Genomic DNA, 18,223 nt, shown 5'->3' with positions numbered 1-18,223 from the left:
CTCCATACGTCTGGTTCAGTCCAGCCCTAAACCTGCTCTCTGCCTGCAACACTCCTCCCCTCTTAGGTCCCTGTCATTCCGGCTTCAGCTTCATCATCACCACTTCAGAGGCCTTTCCTGACCTGCAATCTAAAGCAGTCACATGACCCTACAGGAATTCCCTATAAGGCACATTCATTATTGGATCTTTGTCCCGAAACCAGTCCTACCTCAGCTTTTCAATAGCTACAGTCAATAACAAAATCTCCTTTTTGACTTATGCCAGCTGAGGACAGGCTTTCTAGCACCACAACTAAAGAACCCTGACAGAGATGCTCGGACCTCTCCACCAGCAAGATCCAGCTCATCCTCCCTGCAGGTCTCCCTCCCTTCCAGGCTTGTGTGGGAAACCAAGTCCACAAGGCAAGTGGCAGGACTAGTGACTTGAGGCCTTGAAACTCAAGGTCAAGAACCGCAGGGACATGGCAGATTTCAACTGCAGATTTGTTTTTATCTCTGCTGTGCAATTAAAAAAAAAAGGGTAAGAGCTGTGAAAGGAAAGGAAGACGGGCTTCCCGGAAGCCAGTGCCCCAGTGTGTGCTCCCTCCCCTTGACCTTCCCAGCCCTGGGCGCTCCTGGTGCACACAGACACAGGGACGTGGTTATGTTTATTGTTTTCTTTTTTTAATGAAACTAGATCACTGCTTACAAAACCCTGCACAGCCCTCCTGCCCATCCCCTTCACAGTTCCCTTGGCTCAGCCTCTCCTGTCTCACATGAACTGCAACAAAATGGGTGTGGAATAGCCACCACCGCGTCCACTGGACGACAGGAAGGGAGAGGCCCTGGGCCTTTAGAGGGTGACAGTTCTTCCTTCCACATCCGTTCCCATGGGGCCTGGAGGTGCATGGATGAGGGTGGTCCATGCCACCATGGTTCTCAGGCCACCACTCAGACCAGAGTGAAATGATGTGAATGTCCCACCCCACAGAGCCCCCTCCCCCCACAGATTCCCCCCACCCCCCCAAACCCTAATTCTACCCCTCTACTGAGATGAGGCCCAGCTTCCATCAGAAGGGCCAGGGCCTACAGGCTGTAGAACTTGAGGCTTCTGTCCATGCCTGTTGAAGCGATGAACTTGGCGTGATGCCCGAAGGCCACCCCTGTGGTCAGGCCGCTATGCTCTGAGGAGAAAGATAAGAGGCAACTGTGAGAAGGCTTTTCCTCCTTTATCCTCCTTTAGTCTGAACACTGATCCCTAATAACATGTTCCCAAACAATCAGGCCTTCCCTAATTAGTATTTATCACGCCGCAGGCTCCTGTGTTTTCCCTAGGCTGACCTGCACACTACCCCCAGTGCCTCCCTCAGTGCCTGTCATTTTTCACCGGTAGGATGAATGAATAAAGCAATGCCAGCCCCCTTCTCACCAGAGCTTTCTGGGCAACTGCAATTCGGCTAGGTTTAGCTGAACACCTCAGCGCTCAGCGTGTTGATGCCTAGGGCTCACTCCTCGCTCGTAAGTGAACAGTCCATCGGCATGTTCTAGCTCATGGGCTTCCAACCCCAGCGCGCTCAGGCCCCTAACACAGAGCAGGACCAGAGAAGGGGCAGAGGGGGCTGGGCAACATTCCTCATGGGACTCAGGAAATTCATGAACATCTAGCCAAATTCCTTCTAGATTTAGGATCATACCTGGAGTCAACGAACTCCCCACTAAAAAGTTCATGCTGTATTTTCACCTACCTAACTCAGCTCCGAATCAAAACACCAGGTACAGTACGGGGTGAAAACTGGTGAGTCATACTGTTAGGATGGACACCTTTGTTACACAAACACACTGAGCAGGGCTCGGGAGAATACGGGACAAGAAGAAGTATCTTGTATCCTGCTCACAACCTGCTACTGAGGACGAGAATTTCATCAACAAACACAGCAGTAGCTCCCATTCACGCAGCATCTTAAGTGAGCATCAGGCACCCTGTTAACCAGCATTTTAGTATGCCACCTCCACAACACCAGCTGTCACACTCTGCAAAGCTATGCCAATATTCCCATTTTCTAGATGAAGAAGCTAAAGCTCTGACAGGGAAAGTCACGTACCCAGGGCCACATAACTGCTAGGTTAGAAACCCTGTTATCCATTCTCTCACCATCTCATACTTTTCTTCTCTAGCACTTATAAATGCAATTAAATGTGTATGTGTGAAATTAATCTACATTTGCCTTTCTAACCTGACTATAAATTACATCAGTGCCCAAATCGGATCTGTCTTATTCACTGCTCTGTCCCACAACAGACTAAGACCCAATGCTGAGTAAGTACAACTGCAAATCCTGACTATGTGCCAGACACTGATCTGACCTATGTATTAACAGACAGTCCCCGATTTACCATGGTTCGACTTGCAGTATTTTCAGCTTATGATGGATTTATCAGGATGTGGCTCCATCGTATGTCAAGGAGCACCTGTATGTATTTTCATCTAAACCTCAACAACCCCACTGAGTCTGTACTGTTACCATTCCCACTTTTCTGAGGCTCCAGAGACGTTAAGTAATGTTGGATCTCAGAAAACAATACCCCAAAGTATGGTGGTTTGGCATGCTGAGGGCTCTGAACCAAGGTCTCTCTGACCATGTCCTGCCCTCCTGTTTCTTGCCCCTCTTTCTCTATCTAAGGGCAGCTCATCTGAAAGAAACATCATGAATCCCCTCCCTGGGAATCTCAACCAGGGAAAATGAACTGGTCTCACAAGAGAGAAGACTAGATGCCAGTCTTTGTCACATACTATCATGCATTATGTATCTAAGGTCTGCTCTGAGACAACTTTTATTACCTGAGAGACTCTGTAGTGCACTTCCTCCCCATCCCCCTACGCAACTTGTGTCACCACCACCCCCTAGAAGCCTTAGGCCCCTACTCCCTTCTGCAGCTCAGGATGCCACAGAGTCATGTGTCACATAATGACATGTCGGCGATGGACCACACAAACAATGGCCCCATAAGATTACAGTGGAGCTGGAAAATTCCTATCACCAAGTGATGTCATAAACATCTTCATGTCACCGTGCAATGCATTACTCACGCTTGTGGGGATACAGGTATAAACAAAACTATTACACTTGCAGTTGTATAAAAGTACAACAGCTGGGCGCGGTGGCTCACGCCTGTAATCCCAGCACTTTGGGAGGCCAAGGCAGGCAGATCATGAGGTCAGGAGTTTTTGAGACCAGCCTGGCCAACATAGAGAAATGTCGTCTCTACCACAAAAAAAAAAAAAAAAAATTAGCCAGATGTGATGGCACATGGCTGTAGTCCCAGCTACTAGGGAGGCTGAGGCAGGAGAATCACTTGAACCCGGGAGGCGGAGGTTGCAGTGAGCCAAGACCAAGCCATTGCACTCCAGCCTGGGTGACAGAACAAGACTCCATATCAAAAAAAAAAAAAAAAAAAGTATAACACAATTAGGTACAGTACAAATAACTACGTTACTGGTTTATGTATAAGCATATCTCAGGGATATGGCTGGTTCAGCTCCAGGCCACCAATAAAGCAAATACTGCAATAAGGCAAGGCACACAAATTTTTTTTGGTTTCTCAGTACATATAAAAGTTATGTTGGCCAGGCATGGTGGCTCATGCCTATAATCCCAGCACTTTGGGAGGCCGAGGCAGGTGAATCCCTTGAGGTCAGGAGTTCAAAACCAGCCTGGCCAACATGGGGAAACCCCGTCTCTACTAAATACACAAAAATTAGCCGGCTGTGATGGTGCACACCTGTGCTAGAACCCAGGAGGTGGAGGTTGCAGTGAGCTGAGATCGTGCCACTGCACTCCAGCCTGGGTGACAGAGCGAAACTCCATCTCAAAAAAAATGTTATGTTTACACTATACTGTAGTCTATTAAGTGTGTAATAACATTATGTCTACTAAACAATGTACATACTTTAATCAAAAATACTTTATTGCTAAAACATGCTGACAACCATCAGACACTTCAGAGAGTTGTAATCTTTTTCCAAGACCCCCCAGCGGGGTCTTGCCTTGATGCTCATGGCTGCTAACTGACAAGGCTGGTGTCTGCTGAAGGCTGAAGTGGCTGTGGCAATTTCTCAAAATAAGACAACAATGAAGTTTGCCACATCATTTCATTCTTCCTTTGACAAAAGATTTCTCTGTGATGGATGCTGTTTGATAGCATTTTACCCACAGCAGAACTTTCAGACTGGAATCAATCTTCTCAAATTCTGCACCTGCTATATCAATTAAGTTTATGTAATATTCTAAATCCTTCATTACCATTTCACCAATGTTCACAGCATCTTCACCAGGAGTAGATTCCATCAAGAAACCACTTTCTTTGGTCATCCCTAACATCTCCTCATCCATTAAAGTTTTAACATGAGACTGCAGTAGACTCCATTCGGATTCTAGTTCTAGTTCTGTTACCATTTCCTCCACATCTGTAGTTACTCCCTCCACTGAAGTCTTCAATCCCTCAAAGTCATCCATGAGGGCTGAAGGGTTGGAATCAATTTCTTCCAAACTCCTCTTTGTGTTAATAGTTTAACCTCCTCCCATGAATCACAAATGCTCTTAAGGGCATGTAGAATGGTGAATCCATTCCAGATTTTCAATTTACTTTGTCCAGATCCATCAAAGGAATCACTATCCATGGCAGCTATAGCTTTATAAAACATATTTCTTAAGTAACAAGACCTGAAAGTCAGAATTACTGCTTGATCCATAAGCTGAAGATTGGACGTTAGCAGGCATGAAACATCTCCATCTGAGCTTTAGGGTAATGAGGTGCACTGTAATATTTTGAAAGGAATCTATTTTTCTGAACAGTACCTCTTAACAGCGGGCTTAAAAAACATTCAGTAAACCATGCTGTAAACAGACGTGTTGTCATCCGGACTTTGTTGTTCTATTTACAGAGCACGGGCAGAGTAGATTTAGCCCTGCATTCTTAAGGGCCCTACAATTTTCAGAATGCTAAATGAGTTTTGGCTTCAATGTAAAATCACCAGCTGCATTAGTCCCTAACAAGGGAATCACTCTGATCTTTGCAGCTTGGAAACCAGGCACTGACTTCTCGCTAGCTGCGGAAGTTCTAGATATCACCTTCTTCCAATAGGCTATTCCATCTACACTGAAATTCTGTTGAGTGTAGCCCCTGTCAATGATCTTAGCTAGGTCTTCCGAATAACTTACTGTAGCTTCTACATCAGCATCTGCTGCTTCACCGTGCACTTTTCTGTTATGGAGATGGCTTCTTTCCTTAAACCTCATGAACCAACCCCTCTGCTAGCTTCAAACTTTTCTTTCCGCCTTCATAGAATTCAAGGGTTAGGATCTTGGTCTGGATTACGGTTTGTCTTCTATCCAGACCACTGAAACTTTCTCCATTATCAGTAATAAGGTTGTTCTGCTTTCTTATCATCATGTGTTTACTGGAGTAGCACTCTTAATTTCCTTCAAGAATTTTCCTTTGCTTTCATAACTTGAATAATATTTGGTGTTAAGAGGCCTAGCTTTTGGCCTATTTGGCTTTTTGCATGCCTTCCTCACTAAGCTCAATCATTTCTAGCTTTGAATTTTAAGTAAGAAACATGGGACACTTTCTTTCACTTGAACACGGAGAGACCATAATACGGTTATTAACTGGCCTAGTTTCAATATTGTTGTGTCTAAGAGAATAGGGAGGTCTGAAAGGGAGAGAGATGGGGAACGGCTGGTGGGTGGAGTGGTCAGAACACACACACCATTTCATTTATCGATTAAATTTAGTATCTTATATGGGCACATTTCACGGTGCCCCTCCAACAATTACAATAGTGACATCAAAGATCACTAATCAGAGATCACCATAACAGACACAATAAATCATGAAGTTTGAAATACTGTGAGAATTACCAAAATTTGACACACAGACACAAAGGGAACACATGTTGTTGGAAAAACGGCACTGACAGACTTGCTCGGGGCAAGGTTGCCAAAAACCTTCAATTCATAAAAAGCAAAGTATCCACAAAGTACAATAAAGCTAAGTGCAATAAGACGAGGTATGCCTATCCTATACTTTTTTGGGTATTATTTTAAGTATACTCTTTCCACTTACAAAAAAAAGTCAATTGTAAAACAGCATCAAGCAGGCCCTTTCAGGAGCTATCCGAGAAGAAGGCATTATCATCCATAGGAGATGACAGGTTTACGTGTGTTAGTGCCCCGGAAGACCTTCCGGTGGGACAAGATGTGGAGGTAGAAGACAGTGATGTTGGTGCTATGGTTAGGCTTTGTGCCCCGACCCAAATCTCATCTTGAATTGTAGTGCCCGTAATCTCCACATGTTGTGGGAGGGAGCCAGTGGGAAGTAATTGAATCATGGGGGTGGTTACCCCCATGCTGTTCTCATGATAGTGAGTTCTCACGAGATCTGATGGTTTTATGAGGGGCTTTACCCTCTTTGCTCACCATTTGTCTCTCCTGTCACCATGTGAAGAAAGACGTGTTTGCTTTCCCTTCTGCTATGACTATAAGTTTCCTGAGGCCTCCCCAGTCACCGGGGGTCAATTAAACCTCTTTCCCTTATAAATTACCCAGGCAGTTCTTCACAGCAGTAGAACGGACTAACACAGTTGGTGATCCTGATCCTGTGTAGGTCTAGGGTAATGCGTGCTTGTGTCTTAGTTTTTAACAAGAAAAGTTTAAAAAGTAAAAAATAAAAATAAAAAAATTAGAAACCAGAAAAAAGCTTATAGAATAAGGATGTAGAGAGACAATATTTTTGTTCAGCTATACAATGTGTTTTTGTTTTAAGCTAAATGTTATTACAAAATAATCCATTTTTTTACGTTTATAAAGTAAAAGTCAGTTAAGGCTTATTACTGAAGAAAAAGCTGTTTATGAATTTAGTAAAACCTAAATGAACTGTGTTTATGAAATCTACAGCAGCGTACAGTAATGTCCTAGGCCTTCACATTCACTCACAACTCACTCACTGAAAGCAACTTCCAGGCCTGCAAGCTCCATTCATGGCAAGCAATATACCAGTGTACCATTTTTCAAAAATCTCTTCTACCTTATTTTTACTGAACCTTTTCTATGTTTACATTGGTTTAGATACACATATACTCACCACTGTGCTATAACTGTACTCACTACATGTCATATGCTGTACCGGTTTGCAGCCTAGGAGCAGTAATAGACTACACTAAGGTTATAGCAACAGCCTTGGTGTGTAGCAGGCTACACCATTCAGATACGTGTGAGTTCACCCTACAACGGTCACACATGACGAAACCACCTAACAAGACATTTCTCAGAACATATCCCCATTATTAAGGGATATATAGACTGTATAAGCTTCAATCATCTGACCTTTCTGCAGGTCTAATATAATGTGGGCCTCCCATGCATATGCACGTCATTAAAATGGCTTTCCTCCTGTCACTCTGCCTAATGTTCATTGATTTTAGATTCAGTTATCAAACCTTCAGAGGGAGGAGTTTTCTCTCCCTTCAGTAACCTGCCCGATGCCACAGGGCATGAAGTGGCAGAGCGACTACTAGCATCCACTGCCACGCAGTCTGACTCAGTCTGCTTCCTTAGCCATAAAGCTCTGCCTCAGGTGGTAACCGAAAGCTGCTTAGGTAAATTCATGCAAGTCCTAGAAATTCCTAACCCAGTGAGGCTTCCCTCCGGGCCTGGGTACCTAGAGACCCCAGGAGCCCAGGACCAGCCTCTACCTGTAAAGTGAAGAATCTCCGTCCATTGTTTGCAGATGTAGATCTGGACATCCGTGCCCCCAAGGGCTAGGTAGGTACCACTCTGGTCGAAGATCAGTGACTTTACCTGCCAGAAACAGAAAAAGAGAAAGTCACACAAGGGGAACAGAAACTATGGGGCAATTGCGGATAAGCAGAAGCAATTAGATTAATTCAATAAATAATCGACAAACAAGGAGACACAATGGAAAGCTGGGTGGGGCGGGGGAAGGGCATACCTCGAAGTTGTTATCCAGCTGCAATGTCTTAAAGTTCTTAAGCTTGCGCAGATCCCATAGCTTGACAGAGGAGTCATCAGCCGCTGTAGCCAGGTAGTAACCATTCTCAGAGAAGGCGATGCTAGTGATGGGGCCCGAGTGGCCAGGGAAGTTGGCCACATTAGTACGTTCCTACAGTGGTGGTGGGTAGTAAAACACGTCACCCACAGATCATGAGAGGAAGAAAATGGAGCTCACCAAACCCCTACCTGAGATGTCCCTCACTGTCCTTCCAGGAAGGCCAGCCAGCGGGACCCCCCAGACCACACCATCATATCACACAGGCATAGCCAGCGATGGCCCCTTCAGTGCCAGGTGCCACAAGCACCTCATCAGCACCACGTTGTCACAAACACCCGCTCCAGCCCTGGGCCTCAGATGGAGGCCCACCGTGTCCTACCTTCAAGTCCCAGATCTTGATCTGAGAGTCCATGGTTCCTGTGCCAAAGATGAGTCCATCAGGGTGGAACTGTGCACAGGTGAGAGCTGTGGAGGAGGAAGACAGACCTGTGGTCAGAGCCCACCAGGGAGAGACTAAGAGCAGCAAAATTAGGTTCCTTGTTCTTCACGGTCCTCAGTGCACCCAGCACAAAGCCTGCACTAGGCAGGTGCTGATGGTAAATGTATCTTTAGAACAAATAAGCAAACGACTAAATAAATTGTAAAAGTAAATAATAAATAGCAAACAAAAAGGCTGAGCGCCTACGAGGCAACTTACAGCAGCCAGAGGTCTCATCTGTCACCTTGGTGAGCACACGCCCTGTCTGGATGTCAGAGAAAGCCCAGTACTGGAGGGAAAAAAAGAGAGAGAGAGAGAGAGAGACAATGGAGTCAGTGAGAAAGTGGGTCCCAGGCTTTGGTGGCCTTTCAGGTAGACAGAGCCCCTGGTCTGGTAAACCCTGGCAAACCTAGCACCTCCCAGCAGAGAGGAAACCTTCTCCTTTGAGGTTCTGGGGAACCAGCTGGGGTGGAAGATGTTCCCATCACCCAGGATGTTCAAGCTTGGGGACCAGCAGGCCTCTCCAGGGCACTGGCTGGGACCGCACCTGATCATCGGAGGAGCTCAGGAGATAGTCACCAGTGGCGTGGAGGCTGAGGCCTGTCACAGCACTCTCATGGGCCCGAACCACCTGTACACAAGAGGCATTGGGGACCGACCAAATCCTGATAGTGGCATCGGGGGAAGCAGAAAACACCAGGTCCTACAAGGAAAACAAAGACAGAGTATCAGAGCAAGACTCCGTCTCAAAAAAAAAAAAAAAAGACAGAGTATCAGAGTCAGAGAAGAGACACAGATCAAAACAATGTTATAAAAGGGGGCAGGGGATGCCCACAACTACCAACAATTGCTTCACCTTTCAGCCCTGCCCTCCCTGGAACCACCTACCCACCCAATGGTGCCCACAACAGCCAATGGTAAACGCCATTAAAGTCGTAACTCATATGAGATTGAGTTGAGCTTTGTTTTCTGTAGTTTATATGACGAACACTATAAGATTTTTTCTTTCCCTAATATAAAACATTTCAATGAATATGCTTGTCAAACTACACATTTCATACAGCATCAGGGCTTGTGGAGGCGTCCTCGCCATCTAGTGGTAAAAAGGCTAACTGCAACAGAGAGCAATTTTCCCACTTCCAGGACCAAAGGAAGAATGTAGCTAGTACAACTGAGGGACTGAATTTTTTATTCTATTTCACTGAAATTTAAGTAGCCACGTGTAGCTAATTGCTACGGTACTGTATGGCACAGGTCTGCGCAGTACTGGGACTCGAAGGGGCTGCATGGCTACATTTCAGTGCATCCCACATTTATGGATTTCCAGGGTAAGTTAGTTTTCCAAAAGATTTGGGGCAGGGAGAGAATTTCGTATCACTCACTCACCAATTTTTTGTTCAGTTAGGATATTAAAAGCCACAAGGCAAAAATAACTACCATCTTTATCAATACAATTTCATGAGACCTAACTATTAATACCCCATAAGCAAGAAAACAGTGCCCTCGATTTGAGTAATCTAGTCATGAAAAATTCACCATGTCATTCTTACATTTCTCATTTCCCTAAGGTCCAAGGGAAAGCTCGACTGGGAAGCGCTAAACCAACCACTGTCCCGCAGCCCCAAACCCAAACTGTCTTAGGCTTGAAATCCAAATCCCATAATATCATTAATCCAGTCCCATGAGCTACCTTTACCCTATAAACCAGAGGTTCTATTTACAACCCACACCACTTTCAATAGTCAACATGACTTTTACCCATCTTGGAGGGTCCTGAGAAAGCAAATACATCTGTCTTCCTCATACCTGTGAGTTGAGATTGAGTTGAGCTTTGTTTTCTGCAGTTTATATGACGAACACTATAAGATTTTTTCTTTCCCTAATATAAAACATTTCAATGAATATGCTTGTCAAACTACACATTTCCCTTCTCTCCCTGGCTGGAAGACCACTGCTTTAGGTCTCACGCAGAGTGAAGGGCAATCTCCACAACTCCAAAGTGAAGCCCTTCCAAGTGCCCACTCAGGAGTCAGTGCTCTTTCTCAGCCCCACTTCAGAGAGACAGCAGGGGGGCAAGGGACAAACAACAGCCAAGGAAAGAAGAACCAAAGGTGGCAAGAACGCGTTACCTGGGAAGGGTGAAACACCACGCTGGTGACCTTCTTGGTATGGCCTTTGAGGGTAGCCAGGATTTGTTCCGAACTTTTGTCAAACACAACGACATTTTTATCTGCCCCACCTGGAGAAGACCCAAAGAGACCATACAATGAGTCAGGCCCACCCAGGCCCTTTTGCTGAAGGAAATGCTTTTGTCCCCACGCCCATGAAGAGGACAAGGCGCATGCAAATTCCCCCTGCCCCTCCCCACCTTGGCCTGCTGGGCTAGGCCCAGACTCTCACCAGTGAGGATCTTGTTGGTGTCAGACGGGCATAGGTCCAGGGCCAGGATCCCAGGAATGCTGGCACTGTGCAACCCCTTTGCAGAGAGACACACCAAACCCTGTCACAGCCAAATCACAGCAGGCCACAAAGCCACAGGTCTCCCCTACTGCCATCCCCAGTCACCCATGTTCTTAGGGGAGCAAGAGTTACTTCTACTCCTTATCCATATCTCTTGGCTATCTGCCTGGTGCGGTAACTCCTTCACTGCATCACTGGGAAACCCACAACTGGGCAGGAAGAGGAGCCCTGACAGCTCAGCAGCCCAGGCAAGAAACAGCGCCAGGAACAGTGCTAGGAGCCCGGGACAGCCCTGTACTCAGCACTCCCCATGCTGGCCCGCCCACCCCAGACACAAAACAGGAGGGCTGTCTCCAAGACAGTGAAGACCCAGACACTCACCACGTGGGACGCCACCTGCCGGTATTTGCTGAGCTCTTCTGGCTTCACCAGCTCCTCAGGCACAGTCTTCCCTCTCTGAGAAAATGAAAAAGCCCCCAAAGTAGAGCAGCAATGAATCCAAGATCAGCCAGCCCCCTTTCTCCTAAGGGGTCAACTGCCTCCCACCAGGCCAGCTCTTTCTCCTGGCTTCAAAACAGAACTCACCTTCTTGCGCTCTGTGGTTAGCACAGTGGCTTTGTCTTGAAGCTGGGGAAGAATAGGCTCAATGTGAGACAAATTATCTTGCAAGGAGAAAAGCACATTGGATGCTGGTCACATCTGTGCTTTCACAAGCAACACCCAGAACTTGCTATCTGCCAATTTCTACATTACAGGCTTAAAGGCATTCTCTCTTCTTACTTCCATCCCAGCTTTACAAGGGGGGTGTTGATGACCTTATTTTACAGCTGAGGACACTGGGCCTCAGAGAAGTGAAGTCAATTGCCCAAGGTTGCAGAGGTGATAAATAGCAGAGCAGGAATAGAGGCCAGGACTGTAGAGCTCCCATAGGTCTACACGCCACTCAGCCAAGGGCTCAGACACATGCTGACAATTTGAACTGCTCAGAAAGACACTAAAAAGCCCTGCAAATGAGAATCCTACTGGACTTGCAATCAGGAGCCCAGCTCTGCCTCTGATGTGTCTTTCATCTGTAAAATAAGGATTATAATTCCTGTCCTATTGCCCTCATAGAAAAAAAGCAAGAAAATATATAAAAGTAGTTTACTATCTGCAAATAATACCAAAAACAATAAGGGCTAAAAGGTGCACTTATCAGTAATTAAATCGTTTAGATTCCCACATCAAGCCTATAAAGTGGATATTATTATATTCTCAGTTTAGAAGCTACAGAAATGAGACTTGGAAATTGGCTAAGGAAGCCAAGGTCATATAGCTTACAAGTAGTGGCATCAAAATACAAACCCAGGCAATCTGAGCCCAGAATCCATGCTCTGCACCACTCAACTCCCAAAGGCATAGCGATTTTAGTCACGATGGACTCCAGACAGATGATGAAAAGTAAGGGCCCATCAGCACTCCCACCAGGTGAGAGCAGGACTTACCTTCTGAATAATCTCTGGGGTCATTCCCACCAGCTCACCCAAATCCATTGGCTCGCCTGCACCCTGAAGAGAAGAAAGGTGAGGGTGAGGGGCACAGAGCACCAAAGACACCTGCATAAGGACAGCTCTGTGGGCCACTGCACACAAATGGGCTGCTGGTAAGGGAAGGGGGACACTTACTACAACACTTGGTTGGGAACTTGGCACAGCCTGGGGCACAATGAGACCAGCCTGTGGTTTCAGGGTAGCCAGAGCTGAGAGAAAAGACGATGTTAGAAATGGGATATTACAAAGCAGAACCAGCCCAGGGTGGGGGATGGCAGGGGGCAGGCTGCACCTTCTCGGGCAGCAGTGACTTCCTTGGTGAGACGGGCAATGACACGGCAGGCGGCATCGTGCTGGTACAGAGCGTGCGACAACTCTTGGCGGGTTGTCTGCAGCTGCTGGCGCAGAGTGAAGCTGTGCAGCATGACTGCATCCTGGCAGAGGCAAATATTACTGTGAGCTGAAGTGGGGGGTGCAGGGAGCACCCAGTGGAGCCAGCTCTTGGGGAGGGGATGCTGCTTCCTATCCCACAGCCTAGACCAGTATCAGTGACCCAAACAATATCCGAGCACCATGAATGTGCCGGCAGACACTCTTGAGCTCCTACCCCAAGTCAAACACTGGGCACACAGACAGGAGTGGGAGTCAGCTCTTTCCCATCCCCACCTTCCCTAATTTACTGGCAAACTCCAGCTGTCATGCCGTCACCTCTCTAAAAGAGGATAACAACACTGCTGCTGCTGCTATTTATTGATTGCCCTCTTTGTGTCAGGCACTGTGCCAGACAGTCCTGCAGGATGTATTCAATCATTCAGTTCATAATTCTAGAGCACCTACTAAGTACCAGGCGCTGCTCTCAGTGCTGGGGATACAACAAAGAATAAAACAAAACCCTGATGTCACAAAACCCTCATGATGATTATCTAAATAATGCTCCATCCTTCCCACCCCCAAGTCCTAACTCAGCGATGCACTCTCTTCAAGTGGGGAAGATGCTGATTCTCTTGCAGGAACTCACCCACTCATCCTGCAAGGCTTTCAGAATGGCCGGGATGCTGGTGGCTGAGGGAGGCTTGGGCCGGATTGGGTGAGCAACTGCCGAAAGGGAAAGTAGGTATGAAGAGCATAACCCAGGGACCTCCCCTGCCATCACATCTTTTCCTTTTAGCCATAAACAGCCCACCATCTCCTCCTCCAGTGCACTGGCACCACCTCCCATCCTCTCAGGCTCTGAGCTAAGATGGCCCTAGACTAAGGCAGCCAATAGGCACCTTTGATGTCGATGAGCTGCTCCTCGGAGAGAGGCTGGTTGTTGATGGGGTCGGTACCATTCTCTGCAATGTACTTCTCAATGAGCCGCCGCTCATAAACATGATTAGAGACAGGGGACACACATGGGTGCTCTGGCACTTCATTAGAGACTGTAGAGAAAAGGCCGGCAGTGAGCTTGGAGTGAAGGCAATCTTGAGCCTAGAGGATTCCTCATCTGCTATTAGCCCCAACAAGCCTAGGCATCCTCACAATCAACTAGCAAAAAGCAAGACATCGGACCCTAAGCCAGTTCTGTACTGGCCCCAGAATGCTTTCCAGCTGTGGAACTAGCTTTTCCTTTAGTCTCCTGACAATCAGATAGTCAACAAATAATTATTAACAACTACTATGTGCCAAGCACCTAGAGAACAGCAGTCCATTATCGCCACCTAATATCTGAACAATGATTGTGTATTCTATGAATACAGTTTACTCCATGACATGGAGACACACATGAAGCCATTCAAATCCCTTCCATCCATCTTAGTCTATAGCTCCAGAGGGATTATCAAAGAAATTATAAAGTCTGAGAATATAGGAATAACAAACTCAGTTTCTCCTATTCTCTCACAAAACAAAATACTTCTGTGACCTCAGATGTGACCATCCAGGTGTCCTCCAATTCAATTCTGACACCAGGCACCTGGAGATAGTGTCAGATCACACGGGTTGAGGTCTCAGTCCCACCAGACTCCCCCACCCCTTCAGATGCCAATCGCAAGCTCCAGGTTGTTTGACCTGTTCTTCTGATCTACCAGCTGTAAATCAGGGTTCCCATGACCCCCTTTTTGGGTTCAATTAATTTGCAACAGTGACTCACAGAATTGTGGGAAACACTTATGTTGACCAGTTTATTATAAAGGATATTACAAAGGGTATAGATGAAGAGGTGCATAGGATGAGGTATGGGAGAAGGAGTACAGAGCTTCCCATGCCCTCCCTGGGCACCCCACCCTCCAGGAATGCCCACATGTTCTGCTATACAGAAGCTCTTTGAATCCTGCCCTTTTGTATTTTTATGAAAACTTCATTACAAAGGCATGATTCAATAAATCACTGGTCACTAGTGACAACTTCAGCCCCTCTCGTTCCCCAGGTAGTAGGGGGTAGGACTGAAAATCCCAACTTTCTAATACCCTTTAGTCTTTCTAGGTGACCAGTCCCCATCCTGAAGCTATTGAGGTCTGCCAGCTACCAGTCAACTGATTAGGATACAGGCAGACACTTATCACCTGGAAGATTCCAAGGAGCAAAGTGGCAATCATTACAATAAAAATATTTACATGGCACATGTCTACGTGCCAAGCACAATTCTAGGCATACAGTACAGTAATTCATGTTCACAACAACCCGCAATAGAGGTATCATTTACACTCTTGCCTGTGTAGACTGTGCGCCCCTTGAGGATAAGGATTACAGCTGGTCTCTCACTTCCAGTACAATGCAGATGCCCCCGGGGCACTCGGTAAACATCTAACGAATGAGTGAACCCTGCCAGGAAAGACAGTGCTGGGGAACGTAAAAGAGAGCTTTCCCAAGACTGGAAGGAAACAATGAATGTGAAGGTACTTTGCGAGCTGTAATTTCTTCAATGTGAGGGATTCCTTTTCCATCATTTCCCTTCCTTCTTCCCCCTCTCTGGATCAACGTACAGGTTCTGAGAAGAGACGGAGGTGAATAGCAAAAGGGAGGGGAAACGAGTAATCTGATGAAACAACGAAAAGGGAAAGGAAAACGTCTGTACGTCATGATAAAATATCAAAGGGAAAGATAGTGGAAGGTATGGAAAAAACATGGATTCATGGTCCAAACTCCGTGTCACCTAACTACGTCACCCAGCTCTGCCATTGACTAGCTACGCATTCTTAGATAAGCCCCGCTCTTCCTGAGCCTTGCCTCCTCATTTGCAACACCAGGATCTTTTTTCCTTTAGGGAATTCTTGTGAGGATAAAATGAGATCCTAGACTTGGAAGCGCGTTGTAAACCAATAAGGGCTTTATAAATGTGCGCTGTTTTTAATTAGTCATACACTGTAAGGCTGGGAGCCATATACCTAGCTGCCAGCCTTGCCTACCTCTAACTCATCATGTGACCTTTACAAATTGCAAAAGCTGCGACTATCCGAGCAAGGCCTCACAAAATATCCAGTGCAATGCTCTCAATTTTGCAGATGGGGAAACCGAGGCACAGAGCCTTAAGCCAATTCACAAAGCCAACAGGAGGCGGACCCTGGTCAAGACCTCGGGTTTCCTGACTCTTACATCAAGGCTGTTTCCCCTGCACCAGCTCCCTCTGTCCAGGCCTGTTTCCACTCGGTAGAATGAGGGGACCTGCCTCAGTAATGCCTGCGACAATAAACCTCCGGCACTATGTAAACTGCGGAGCACTGCGCAAATGCACCCCGCTCCGAGGGGAGGGCTCCGGGGCTGACAGGCCGCCGCTCTGCCTCTGGAGCGCCCCATTCCCGCCTCCACCCCGGCCCCGGCCCCGGCGCCGCAGTGGCCCGCACACGCTCCCGCGCCGCTCTCCGGCCTCCTGCGACCCGCGCTCGGCCGCAGGCAACACTCACTGGAGCAGATTAGGGACATGGCGCCGTTGCCGCGCTCCGAGGCACCACACGCCGGACTCCGGGACTAGCTTCTGAGCCTCCGCGAGCCACTTCCGGTCCCCCGCTGCTGCCGGGACTGCTCAGCTGCGAGCTGGGAGCCGCCAGTCGAGCGATGCTCGCGTAGCGCTTCACGTGGGAATGGGGACAGCCGCGCGCCACTGCCTCCAGCACCTAACGGAAATAGACCTTTCCCAGAATGCAGCCGGGCAGGAAAGGGCCCGCCACGAACACTCGGTTATTTCCGGACTGACTCGGCTCGTTCCGTAAAGCGCCCGGGGATTGGCGGGGGGCGTCGGAAGAGAGGAGACTCGAAACTACATTTCCCATGATGCAGTGAGAACTTAAAACCAAAGCAATTGGACAGCACTTGTTTTGACAACTGTGCGGCACTGTGTCACGGGACCCTGGTCTTTGAAACCTTGGTGTGCGCGAGAATTTCCCAATTGCCCATTGTTAAAATGCAGATTCCTCGGATCTGCGTAGACAGACTGCGCCCCACGCTATTCTAAGTCAGGTGTTTCTCGGGCCACCCTTTAAGAGACACTGCTGGATGGCCTGGTGTTAAAAATACAGAGGCAGATGGGTACAGGAACTAAGAACACGGCTAAGACAGCGTTTTGGTCCTGACTACTACCGTTTCGCTCTGTGATTTGGGGCAATTCACATTGGCTTCCCTGCCCTTTCTTCTTTGTCAAAAGACAAAATCACAACAAATTTAAAGTTTTTTGTTTGCTTTTGTGTTTTTGTTTTGTTTTGTTTTTTGTTTTTGTTTTTGTTTTTAAGAGACGGACTCTGGCAATGTTGCCCAGGCTGGAACGCAGTGGCTATTCACAGGTGCAATCGTAGCAATCATGGCTATCACAGGTGCATCCTGGAACTCCTGGGCTCAAGTAATCCTTCTGCCTCAGCCTCCAGAGTAGCTGGGACTTAGGGTGCAATTCTATAAAGTTGGGCAGCGCCTTACACTATAAAATATAATGGTTGTTCCAATGAGCTGAACAGGGGAGCTTGGTTTTTTAGACAGAAAAGGACTGAGGAAAACAGAGAACAAAAATGGGATTGGTCATTTGGTAATCTCAAAATTACTTTTCTTGTAAAGGTTAAAGTGGAGGGTTCTTCTTTATCATGCCATGTAAAACTTGCCTGTTTGGGAATTTAGCTCTCCCCGCCAACACACACGCACACACACACATCACACACACACACACACACACACACACACACACACACTCTCTCTCTCTCTCTCAGAAGGTCATAAAGATCTTAGTTTCAGCTCATTGGTGTGGAACTTCAGCAGGACTCTTTTTAGCTTGGTCTGTTAGTCCTAGCGCAAGAGCTCAGTCCAAACCAATGGCCTCCTATAAATTTATTTTGTATTTTCTGTTTCTCTTCCAGCTCAGATAGTGTATGATTCTTTGTGGATATCTGTAAGATAAGATACTCTCAGGAATCATGCAAAAGACATGTGATGTGGACTATAAGGTATCAAGACAAACGGGCAGGATGAACAGGATGTGTGAGTGAGAGGGACTTTGACAGGTGGGTAGCATTCAGAGGAGAAGGAGAAGGAAAGGCATTCCAGAAGGAGAAACAATGTAAGCAAAAGCTTGGAGAGAAAAATAAAAGTTACAGGTACAAAAGGTAGTATGGCATAGTGGCCAAGAGCATGGACTCTGAAGTCAGACTGTGTGCTCAAATCCTAGCACCACCCAGGTGATTGTATGAACTTCTCTATGCCTTAGTTTTCTCATCTGTAAAACAGAGGGAGTGATGACAGGGGTAGAACT

The 18,223-nt window shown here is 47.0% G+C and overlaps 1 protein-coding gene across 1 annotated transcript; it reads right to left on the bottom strand.

Annotated features, from left to right (window-relative positions):
* Positions 1–641: 641 nt before the first annotated feature.
* PRPF19 (pre-mRNA processing factor 19) lies at positions 642–16,618 on the bottom strand. The gene is made up of 16 exons (XM_007996579.3): positions 16,398–16,618; positions 13,788–13,937; positions 13,535–13,611; positions 12,809–12,950; positions 12,652–12,725; positions 12,472–12,534; positions 11,573–11,614; positions 11,369–11,443; positions 10,928–11,003; positions 10,657–10,766; positions 9,075–9,230; positions 8,747–8,816; positions 8,429–8,514; positions 7,990–8,160; positions 7,733–7,838; positions 642–1,163 (listed from the first exon to the last, which is right to left on the bottom strand). Exons 1-16 carry the CDS (start codon positions 16,414–16,416, stop codon positions 1,066–1,068), a joined length of 1,515 nt encoding a protein of 504 aa, XP_007994770.1. The 5' UTR covers positions 16,417–16,618; the 3' UTR covers positions 642–1,065.
* Between the last annotated feature and the right edge of the window lie 1,605 nt (positions 16,619–18,223).

This window comes from Chlorocebus sabaeus, chromosome 1, assembly GCF_047675955.1.
Source record: "Chlorocebus sabaeus isolate Y175 chromosome 1, mChlSab1.0.hap1, whole genome shotgun sequence".
In the NCBI taxonomy this organism is placed as follows: domain Eukaryota; kingdom Metazoa; phylum Chordata; class Mammalia; order Primates; family Cercopithecidae; genus Chlorocebus; species Chlorocebus sabaeus.
This window is presented reverse-complemented; position numbering and strand designations above follow the sequence as displayed.